We start from the raw sequence: 12,622 nt of genomic DNA, 5'->3' as shown, positions 1-12,622 counted from the left end.
TGTTGGAATCCCAAATTAATTTGTGAATTTGCATAAAACTGCATTTAAAGTAACGGTTTCCTTAAAACAGACCCGTGGACGGAATTGAAATGGGTTGCAAATGTGTACGTAGGAAGGAATAAATTTAATTTTCAGCAGTAACCATTAGTGGAATTGGTAGCTATAATTTTTCCCCACTGTGCAAATCTACTATTTAACTAGATATGCTTCTTCAGTACGCTTTATAAGTTATAAAACCATACACGCTTAAAGTATTTCAAACCCTGTCTCGCTTGACTAAGGAGTTTTTTTAGCAATAAAGATGCAAAATTTATTTATATGCAAATCTATATTGCCAACTGGAGTGGCGAGACAATAAAGCAATTATTTTGTTTTTGCTGGCCCAACATGAATTCGAGATGAATCGGGCTGGTTAATTTTATTCTGGGTGTGTTTTTCCTTGTTTTGTGGAATGTCTATAAAAAACATGGTAAATTTCTAAACATGAGGCGGCTGAAATAATAAAATTAAATGTGGGGGTGTATATAGTTTGATGGGAGAGCCTGCTGAAAATTTAAATCTGCAATCCAATTGTCCTCAAATTAATCGCATTTACTTAACCACGAGCTATTTAGAATAAATAAATTGCCCACAATTTCGATGTATGTTTGTTTACCCTTTGAAATAATCAAGTAGTTTTGTCAGTTTACAAGTAAAACGTGTAGTACTTATTTACCTTTCAAAATGCGTAATAAATTTTCAGAGGGTTATCTGCATTGTTATGTATTGCTGTTTGTCAAAATATATGTTGAATTCACTCCGCAGCGATTTTGTTAAAGTGTCTCCTCGCTAAAAGGACACTTGATGATGACGTGTATGGAGGAGACATGTCTATTCATTGGAGAAGACGGATAAAGTGAAAACTACCAGTTGAGTAGGTAGTCGTGGTGGTGGTGACTATTAAACCGTGACATAAACTAAATCCGACTCGACTTGTTGGCAATGTTTCTTATTTTATAGTCCTCCAACGTTTTATGCTAATGCGATAAATTGCTTTTTTGCAAATGTTGCAATATACCATCTTATGTATTACCACATTTTTACGATGAAAGTGTCATTTTCTCATAAATAGACAAAATTAATGTTAATTGACGTAAAAACTAATATGCAAGTACGCTGATTTTGCAACCACGATGAATATTTCCTGAAAATTTTCTCCCTCAAAAATTAATCAGCTTTCCTTCCCGTCAAAATTCTCTATCTGCTCATTTATTGAGGTGGAAAGAGATCCTCAAAAGTTTTGACACCCATTCCATTGACTTAATCAAATGGCTGTTAACGAGGGCACTTCTGGCATCTCCATTTAATCTGCAGCCTTCCACAATCCATTGACTGAAGCCACTTGAAAGCCGTTTGTTTAACAGAGTCAACTTCTTCACAGAGAAGAACCGCAGAACCAGCAGAACATACAGACAACACTTACCCAGACAACCCACTAACTGGCTATTACCATTAGAATTAGACAATTTCCGACTACTTTCCCCACTTCTCATTATCCTTCTTCTCTGCCCAATATCGGTCGGTAATCCAATTCCACCACCATTTCTTCACCACTAGTCGTCGTTGTGATTACTCAATTGGACGGAGGAAGGCTCATTCATTCTTCTTTCAAGTCACTGGTTCCCTCCCTGCGAGAGAGATAGACATTTACATTTAGCTAATAGTTCTAATAGTAATGGAGAAAATAATGGACTCGCTCAGATTAACGGAATGAAATGAAAGAAAATAAATTGCCCTTCTTATCTAATCGCGTAACTCGTCTGGTTTTTCGAGCCTGGTGAAAGTCGTCGTCGTGGTGTGTCCCATTCCGAGGAGAAGAAGAAGTGAGAATGTGATGCGATGTGGGCTGGAAAGGTCGTTCAAACCGAGCATTTCAGCATTTTCTTAATTAGTTGTCATTCTTTGAGGGAAATCCGATAATTTTTTTGTCATACCTTCTCCAGTGGAAGAAGCTTATCCCGTGATGAAGTAGAATTTTAAGAAATTTGTGGGGCAAATTGATGCCAAAAGTAATTAGAAAGGGTTTGTCCAAGATATATATTTAGCTGGAGGTCAACTGATAAAAAAAATCTCATCCTCCATCCTCAATTAATAACCGGATCCATTCTTCTCCATTACCATTACTTCTACTTCCGATTGTTTACACGGCTGCTGTCAGGGCACGGAGCGATATTTACTCAGAAAGTCTCTGTCTCAACGTTCCTTACATGTTTTTTGTTTACTTTCCATTCGGGAAGTAATAACTACTAGGTAAACAAATCCTCATAGTAGGAAATTACTCGGGCCAATCTGAACCTGGGAAGAAGAAATATCTGATCACACACAACGTCGCCTACACACTGGTAAGTTTCCAGTGGAAACTTTCATTTAAGAAAGTCGATTGAAAACAAACCCCAAAAGGCAAACTGGTCTGGTTCAAATCACTTACTTACATGGTTCGAAGAGAAAGTTACTTTAGACACCCGGAAGGAGGAAGTATTGGACAATGTCAATATTTTCAGGGCAGCCGCTTACTTTTCATTTCCTGTTGCAATATTACAAATCGATGTGTGTTTATCTATGCATGCCGCGATGTGTGTTCAGTTGGAAATTGTAAATATGTAGTAAATCTGTGAGACAATTGGAATAACAGACGAAAAAATTTCAAAAAATTTCAACTTTACGTAGAAATGCGCAAACCAAGAAATATGATCGTCAATCAGAACGAAATGAATGACCCAGTAAGCAGGACGATGAGTAAAATGAACAGCCAAGTAAAAAATGGGGGGAAAGTCTGCTGGTGAAAGTAAAAGTATAAATTTATTATAAATCTTGGCACATTTTTAACTGGGGGACAATTCAATACATATTTAACGATTTAACATCTTCAAACCGCAATGAAATCAAAATCTGTTCTCAAATCACAAAAAGACAATTGATCCACAATTCCTGAATGTCCCATCTGGACACTTGGCTGTTCATTCATGCAGTGTTTCTTCTTCTTGAGAGATGAGTGTTCTTTCATCCTGTTTCTCTCTTCCACTTCTGGGTTGTTGCAGTTAATGAAATGAGACGGAATTAAGCCTCTGCTTTGAATAAGTTAAGGCGAAAAGGGAGTAAATCTTCTTAACAAAATGAATAACCACTCCACCCCTCCTCTCATCCGGAATCGGATTTGCAATTTTTTGCATGTGGTTTCCTCCTCCTTGAAAAATTTATTTTCCCTTCTTTTTTCTCTTAAGAGAAAGCTGCAAACTGTGCCACGCCATGAACCAGTCCGTTAAATCTGACTGTTAAATGTAATGTTGAAGTGGAAGAAGAAGTTTTAGTTGGCTGACTGATGGCAATTCACAATTCTCTCTCCATGACTTTCACCACCAAGCAAAACCTCCTTCTCGTTTTCTGTGCTGTCGCAAGCTCAGCAAATGAATGTGGTTGATGTCGCGGTGGTGGTCGTGGGCGACACAGATCTGCAGCATAAAACAGAGGAAGGAGGGGATGGATATGGCTTAAAATGAATGGGGAATTTCTTCACAAAGACTTTTAGAATATTTGCAAATTCATCCATTTCTCAGAGGAAGAGGAATATGTAAGCAAGTTCACTTTAACCGTTTTTGGCAGTTTTGTCCTCTCCGCGTAGGCTCACAAGTCGACAAGTAGGGTACGCGATGAGTGAGTGGTGTGGACGTGGTAAGCCGTAAGATTTAATATTTTCTGCTACGCCATGCATAATTTTATTTTATTGTGCTCGACTTAATCTCGGGCGATGAAGAAGTTTTCCTCAAACAGAGAGCGGAATTAGTTTCATTTTTTGTGGAAATATTTCAATTTCAGAATAATGCTGCTTTCTTTACAGGCTGGATCTGTTTGAATGAGTTTGTCCTTCTTAAATCAGCAAAACTGCGGAGAAATGGTTTAAAATTCTTGGTGAATTTTAAACCATATTTTTTAAGAGGGTGTTTTCTGACGACGCGTTTTTGTAAAACAAAATGTCTTTGAATCTAGATCAGTTTGTGTATCGTGTGATTTTTATTGGGATGAATCACACGAATTTATTAAACAGTTGTTGCAACTTATATCAAAAGACAATCACAATTTCCTTGAAAGAAATTGTCCATACAGAATTTCCTGGACACATTTATCCTGAACAACGTGAATAATACCAAGATTACGGCATCTGTTGTTCCTCCGTTTTTTTCGGGGGGTTCACTAATGGCTAAAAAAGTCGGGTCGAGGCCAATACTTATCGAGCCCTGCTGCTGCTGCCGGCCTTACACATGACCATGTGCGTATACCATCCACCACTTTAATTTGGCCGAACTGTTTCCAGATTCACTGCCAATGTCGGTAGGGCAATTTACTTACTTGCCTTTTCGATTTCCTATAAAAAAAACTGTATCTCCAACCACGCATTGAATTAGACATTAACTGCACTTGACTCCCAAAAAGTTGCCACCCCATTCATTTCTGTGGGATTAGTTTTGTAGAAAAAAATATTTCCAGTATTGCAATGAGATTAATTGAATCATATTTGTAAAAACCAAGCTATCACCTACCCGGAGTATAGTGTCTTTACGTATATTTAATTGTGCTTTGCTCGTTGGAATTAAAGAAAGTGACTTGAGTGAATATACGATTATTTTATCTACTTAAACTAGATTTTATTTCCAACAAATTACTAATTGTCAACACAATTCAGAGCTCTGCACTAACACGAGTTGATTGGTGACTTACTATTGACAAATTAATCGTGGACATCAATTACAAAGAATTAACAATTCTTACTCTTGATTTCCTACCACGACGACAAAAATCCAAAATGTCTGACTTTGACAACGACTAAAACTCGACTGTGTAGATTTCTTCTACCTACTTACTTACTTACTACGACTTATAAGTTATAAGTTATAACAAAGGACGACGCGCACTCAAAATCCCACCCTGACGTCACCATGGCAACCACCACCACGTCACGGGGTAATCTTAGACGCATATTCAACAATTTACCAAAATACATAAAACAATTTCATAAATACATCATTTTACATTTAACAATATTAATCATTGGGAATTGTCGTATCGTTTTGAGAGGTTATTTCAGCGGTGGTGGTGGTTCTGCCTTGGATAAAATTACTTTAGGTCAAGTATTCAATAACAGATTTCAACTCATTTTTGTACATTTTCCATTAATCATATTTTTTGTTTGCAATTCAGAACAATTTTTGTGCTAATATTTCTCTCAGACTCTTTTGTTACTCTATTTGTTCTTTCTTCTTCGCGGTAGAATAATTAGTTTATATTCGCGATAATTAGGTTTCAACATGCTTCAACACTATCATAAAATGAAATACGGTTATATATGGTGCATACTATGTAAGCAAGTAAATATGTAGACCAAGAAGTTTTATTAGGGAGGATTATGAGGATCAAAATGGTATAATTCGCCAAGTCAAGAATGAGTTATTTCATCCCACTTTTTTAGCTGGTGCTGCTTTGAAAGACAAAAGTTTTTATGGCCCAAGTGTCCAGCCGAGTGCAGAGTCAAAGGCGGAATGTATAACTACCAGACAGACGAGAAGGCATGAAAAAGTAAGGTTAACATGACCCACTTTTACGTCATGGTTGGCCATACAGGTGAAAATTTCTCTTTTGACATGTTTTATTTTCACCTAGGTAGGAGTAAAAAATCTAATTTTGTATACATATAAATCCCGTGTGTGAAGCTCAAGTTACATAAAAATAGTACTTGTGTGTTGCATATAATCCAAATCCAACAAAGAACAGGAAACCGACATGGACACAAATAATTTATGAAGATGACGGCTCCTCTTCGCTTTCTATAAAAAATGAAGTGCTAAACTTGGTGGCTTCTTCTTCCAACAGTGCACTTTGCCAAGTTGAACAATTATTGCAGTATCTGAAGACAACTTTATCCTTTCATGATGAACTGACTCCGCACTAATGATAAAGAAACCCGGTTGGAATATTAAGGTAAAATGTGAGCCGGGAGACTTATTGGACCCGAATCAAGACGTTCATAAGAGAATTAAGGAAGGAAGAGAGAAAGTTGGACATGCGATATTTATGGCTTTGGCGTGTCGCATGTTGGCGATCGTATAAAATAAATTGTTAATTAAGCACTTTCTCATTTCTTGGGTATTTTCAGTGGAGATAGGATAAAAAAATTTTTGCCTCGTTTTCGCTACATGTTATCGACACTGTGATATAGCGATAATATGGATAATGGCATTTATAGTTATGTGTAAATAGCTATAAATACTATTATCATACACGTTTGCTCGGTAGATCAAAAACTGGCTAAAATTTTTGGAAAGGTTTGCAAAGAGTATTTGTAAAAATGCATGCAAATGAATTTCTGAAATTTTTATCAATCTGAGGTGAGATTATGTGTATCTGTATGTCCGTGTCTGCTGGCAAATGAAAATATTTGGGGAGAGAAAGCATGTACACAAGTTACTAGAAAACTGAATGAAATAATACCCGAGAAATGTGCAGTGCTTTGAGAAGTGAATCCTGTCCTGATGTGAATCACGAACATCGTGATTGGAACTTTTCCTTGAAGAAGGAATTTCTTTGGTGCATCCTGCAAATGATTATTTCATGCGTGTGTGTGTGTGGTGCATTTTTTCCCTCATAGAAATCTTCCCATTGATGAGTTGTGTTGCTGTTATTCACAATTTTCGGATGAATGCCGTTCAAGTTCAAGGGAACATTTTCCCATTACTGAGAGCATTTCTTGACGGCATTGACGGTAGTGCTGTTTTTTAGGCTTATGTAGCTGGGGTGAGTGGTGGAAGGTATGAATAATGGACACCGGAGGAGCTTCCTCTCACTGCTGGGAAAAGTTTCAGGGTTTTGCGTGTTGCTGAAGAATTGGATTCAATCTGTCTGAGAATCACAATATAAGAATCTTTCCGGTGAAGTATTTAGGAGGAAGAAAGTTTGGTGAAGCATTCGACAGAAACTTGAGACTACCTGGAGACCTGGGAATTTTGCGGTATTAAAAATACAGGAAAAACGAGTATCTAAATGTGCAAGGATTGTGGTAGTAAAATATGTACGGATCTTCAAAATTCTACAAAACTCCATCACTAAATATCCTGAAAAGTTTGGTTAAATATCACTTCTAAAAATTGCTACACTTTGCACAAGACAAATTTTGAGTATTTATAGAAATAAATTATGCTCTTTTAGACGTTAAAAAGGTGATTTGTGCCTGTTTTCAAACCGATGTGAATTATATGCCAAGTTCAACAAGCAAAATGTGGAAATCTGTTCTCAGCACATTTATTTTTACTCCCCAACTGCATCCCACCACCACTTTTAGCATATTTTAACAAGAATATTACATTCCGAGCGGTGGACTGGATTGCTATCGATATGAAGCAAGTGGACCATTTAGCATGACGTAATGCCGGCAAAAGATTACAAAGTCGGCATTTTGGTCCTCTCGAGTGAAAATTATTACCCTGGTTTCTGGACCATAAGGTCTCACCAACGGTCGGCTTTTTCTCTTCCTCCTTCCCAATTTTACTTACTTACTTTCACCCTTCTCAAATATAATAATATCCACGCTGCATCTACACACTCCGTTAAATTGCAGTGGTGGTGGTCCCGGATGGATGAGGAACAAGTGGGGAATTGCGCTTTATAAAATGCACAGTAAGCCATTCATAATATTTCTGATGGCAATCTCCCATTTTTAAATTGGCATCCACTCAAGTGTGATTCCACGTTAGGGTCGAATAACTGAGGAAGGGCAGTTATTTGGTCTCATTAAATGAAAGCACTTTAGTATGTGCTGGCCTTTCAACAATTTCCGGAATGGACTAAGTACGCATAATATTCGTCAATGAGTCAGATTCATCAAATGTATTCGTCTAATTGGGCGAATGGCAAAATTCTCAATTTCCATAAATCCGAGTATTTACTGCGAGACGAGAAAGAATGGAATGAAATCTCGGAATGAGACAGTTATAAATAGTCGACTTGTTATTTAGGGTGACTAATTTTGGAATACTTTTACTCTGAACACAGGGGCAGGCAATTACTTGTTTGGTGGTCTCTTATCACTGAATAGATTGAGACTGTGTGTTGTGGGTGGATTGATTGTTCGTATAATTGCCATTTGTCCCTCCGACTAATAAATAGATATGTGCATTTAACGAGTCAACCTATTGTCTAGGACTGAAAGGGAATGTGATCCCTCCGATTAGCCTCAACAAGTTAATACTGCATCTCATTGTGTCTCGAAATGGTGAATGAAATAAAAATAATCTCTGTCAATCTCGCATTCAATACGGGGACGGCGAGGGAGAAAAGTCGTTTTGCTCCTGGAATTACACGTCGGGGGAAGGAAAGAAAACCTACAAATGAGAAATTTTTCCCGTTTATGTTCCTCATGTTACAGATACATCCAAAGTAGAATTTGTATTATCTACTGCTTTCACTCATCCTGCACGAAGGAACAGGATACAAATTGTATTATACAATCTTCAGATATCTTCATCCCCAGTGGTCATTTATGTACACAGAGTACTAGATTATTCTTCAAAATCAAAATTCATCCCATTTTACGAAAAAAAATTAGAGAAGGCTCTCACCTTGGCACTGTTTTAACTTGATTTTGTTCGAATAAATCACGATGGTACTCCTGCAATGTTAATATTTTAGTGATAGAATTTAGAACATATCCTATGAATTACTGGAATTTGATTAGTTTCAAACATGTTTTCAAAAGACATTATTAAATTGATGCTTTTATATGCGTATTATATAAATAAATGTTTTCCATTATTGTGAATGTAAAATTCAAATTCATGGAATTGATGAACTCATAATTGACGTAAATTAGTTAAAGATTTGTGATAAATAATTATGCAGTGCGTTCAATACAGTAGTCACAACATCAGAAATCTCCGAGTTTAATAGGGTGACCTAAACCTAGTCTTAAGTAGGTTATGTAAGTATATAAATTTATTTGCCAAGTCATAAATAATAATTAATCTTTACGTATAACCGATAACCTGTAACCTACATAACCTAAATTTACATATATATTGTTGTTTTCTCAGAAAAGTATTCCATAACCTTTGGGCTGTTTAGCATAAACAAAATTCCCAAAGTCTTATCTTTTCTCAGTCGATAAGTAGCCGGCTGGAGAAAAATATCTGGGCTCCAAAAGTCCATCAGTAATTAAATTAATTAAATTAGATAACTAGAAAAATGCAGTCGTGTAAGCTTCTCCTCCTTTTTTCTCTTGCGAATTTTATGGTCATTGGAAATGTAAGCGAATAAATTTATTTTAGAAATTTCAATTTTTTGAATATTTTCAATTTTCGAATATTTTCAAATATTTTATGTTTTCTATAGGGTCAGCAATATTCTACAGAAATCAAGGCCCTCTTGCAAGCTATTCAGACCAAAGTTCAAGCTTTGGAAACAAAGCTTACAGCATTGGACACAAAACAGACGGCGAGTTCGCAAAGAGTAGAAATCAAACTTAACGAGTTGTCTCAGGTACGTACATATCTATAAATTGTTAAAATAGCTCATAGTAATTAGTTTAGTTACTTAATTAGTAATTAATATTTTAAAGGTTTTCAACCAAAGCCAGACACAATGCAGTAGACCAACAACACCAGCCGTATACCCTTTAAGCAGCAGTATCCTTAGTGGAGCAGCTGGAGGCAAATTGAGACTTAAGGTTTCTGGCAGGTAAAATTAATTAATTAATTATCTAACTTAACTACATATTTAATTATTCCACTTTTTATGCAGAAACTTTCAAGACCTTGACAATGGCTTTGGCACGACAGATCCTTACTTCGAGCTTTTCTTAAGTACGGATGGTGGAGCAACGGAAGCCAAACTTTTAAAGAGTGACACCGTCTCAGATAAAGAGAATCCTGATTGGGGACAAGTTATTGAGGTGGATTTCAACCGACGTGAAAATCAGGTGGAGAATTATACTTAATTATTAGGTACTATTTTGAAATTCGTATTTATTGATTAATTTTCTGCAGTGGTTGCGGTTCAATGTTTGGGACGAGGATCATTTGAGAGATGATGACCGCGTGGGAAGTGTTTGGATAAATCTCGCGGATTACGTGGATAAGGGTCAGGTGGCCTTTGGGCTTCTGGATAAAATTGATTCTGGGTACGGAAATTAACTAATAAATTAATATAATGATGAGATGAATCCTGTTAAATATGATAGAAACGATAAATCTCAACTTGCCTCAACGTATTGTACGCATATAAATTTTAGAGTGTACCTTCTTATGAGAATCTCTAAACATATCGAAATATATACATAATTCTGGATATATACCCAGAAAAATCTCAACTTGAGCTAAGACTGCAATTCAAAATATTTGTTTTGTATATTTTCTCAAAATTGTGGACAATATGAAAGTCCAAACCAATATAGATCAATAGATCAACAGTCGAACTTGGTTTGAGATAAAGCATAAATAGATTATTTTCTTGATGTCAAGTTATAGGTCTGGATTTAGACAGCCATACAAAATACTCATTGTAAAATTTCGTAAAAAGGTTTTTAGTAAACTTTTTTTTCCTATCTAGTTACCTTATCATTCACGCATCAGATCAGCCAATTCCTAATATCCCTGTTGTACCTGGGAAGGTACCTGGAGCCCCAGCGCCACCAACGCCGCCACGACCACAATCCCTGAGATTCAAATTATCAGCTAGCGACCTTCCTACGAAAGATGATGTCGGATTTATCCCTGGAAATAGTGATCCATATGGTTAGATATTTATGTTGAAAATATTTTCTTAGGTGAGGTAATCAATTTTATTTACATGATTTTTGCATAATCAAGTTGTAATCTACAAAAAGAAGGGATTGGATGGCGGAGAAACTGAGATTGCCAGAAGTGGAACTGTTGCATCAACCAGAACTCCGATGTGGGGAGATATCTTCACAATTCCAGTGGTAATTGGAGATTTATTTAAGAATGAATATTATCGGGAAATTATTTTCAATTAAATATAATATAATATAAAAGGAAAAGAATAGTGAAGACACTCGACTAGTCTTCAGAATTTACGATGAGGACAATTTGAGAGTAGACTCAAAGTTGGGGGTTGCCTATATTGAGATTGCTGACATTGCGGCGAAGGGGACTATTTTCAGCCATCCTTTAATTAAGAAGGGGTAAATTAAATAGCAAATATAAAAATTAGTATATAGAATGAACATAGACAATTTCAAAACATTTCATAAAAATAGAGTTAAATTTTTAAATTTTAATTTATTTTCAGGATCCTTACAATTACCAAGGTCTGAATTTGATGGAAAACGAGCCTGGAATTTAATCAATTAAGAAATACATTTGCCTTAAAAAATTAACAAAATTATAACCAATTAACGTCTATATTAATAATCATCATTTCATCATGCATTTTAATTGGGTTGGACATCATCATTAATAAAGATTATTAAATTTCATTTGCCTCTCCTCTTCATGAAAATTGTTGGAAGATGAAAAAAACACTATTTCTTTTTAACCTAACCTGTACTAAATAGTGAATGAAATAAAAATAATCTCTGTCAATCTCGTATTCAATCCGAGGAGTAAAGTCGTTTTGCTTCTGGAATCTCTTCATTGCTCGCAGGAATTACACGTCGGGGGGAAGGAAGGAAAACCAACCTACAAATGAGAAATTTTTCCCGTTTATGTTCCTCATGTTACAAAGTAGAATTTGTATTATCCACTGCTTTCACTCATCCTCACTCACGTAGGGGCATAAAATGCAATCTTTTCTAATAAATGGGTGTGTAATGTAATCTATCCTCTGTCGATTTCTTCCCCCTTGAGAGACGGGGGAAATGACGGACGGACCGTTCAATTCCCAAGTTTCTACAAATTTTCGCCCCCAACTTCTTAACTGCCACGATAGAAAAGATAGAAGGATCTGGACACAACTATGTATCTGCACTGACGGATGAATTGGAAACTTTGACTAACTGTGTAACACTAAAAATACGAATATAAATGCACAAAATACTTGATAAAGAGAGCAGTAATTTATGAGAATTAATGTAATATTTAGGAAACCGTCAGTTAACAAGTTTGAATAATACACAAATAAGATTTTCACAACTAATGTTGATTTTAACACTGATAAATTAGACACATGAAAACGACAGAAAAATAATTCTTTTCAGAAATATTGACTCTTATTATGTTCAACATTCAAAGAAAAGTAATCTTAGCAATCCATTTAATTCGGAAGCCACCATGAAAAATTTCATGGTTCTGACTGACTCCCATAAAATAGAGAATAAACGAGGAGATCGTGGCCTGGAATGAAATGTAGAGATATTTCTAAGCGCAATATATCTCTCCTTCTGGACCCTCCGCATTCTGCAGAGAGGAGGAAATGCAGTTTAAAATGATGCGTGAAGAAGTACTAATTTTTTGTGCAGTCGGACAGGATAATTCGTCACGAAATTATATTGCTCATATTTCATCACTTATTTGTAGCCGTTTAGAAATTGGATTTGCTGGTAATCAAAAATGGGATAATTGTCGACCAAAAATAAACCTGCTAG

The 12,622-nt window shown here is 36.0% G+C and overlaps 1 protein-coding gene across 1 annotated transcript; it reads left to right on the top strand.

Moving 5' to 3' along the window:
* Window positions 1-9,165: 9,165 nt before the first annotated feature.
* Window positions 9,166-11,631, top strand: LOC110853866. Its single transcript, XM_022102215.2, has 9 exons — window positions 9,166-9,324; window positions 9,412-9,558; window positions 9,638-9,756; window positions 9,820-9,997; window positions 10,065-10,198; window positions 10,627-10,811; window positions 10,887-10,999; window positions 11,073-11,221; window positions 11,329-11,631. Exons 1-9 carry the CDS (start codon window positions 9,265-9,267, stop codon window positions 11,351-11,353), a joined length of 1,110 nt encoding a protein of 369 aa, XP_021957907.1. The 5' UTR covers window positions 9,166-9,264; the 3' UTR covers window positions 11,354-11,631.
* The last annotated feature ends 991 nt before the right edge of the window (window positions 11,632-12,622 follow it).

This window comes from Folsomia candida, unplaced genomic scaffold (assembly GCF_002217175.1).
Source record: "Folsomia candida strain VU population unplaced genomic scaffold, ASM221717v1 Fcan01_Sc009, whole genome shotgun sequence".
NCBI lineage: Eukaryota > Metazoa > Arthropoda > Collembola > Entomobryomorpha > Isotomidae > Folsomia > Folsomia candida.
This window is presented reverse-complemented; position numbering and strand designations above follow the sequence as displayed.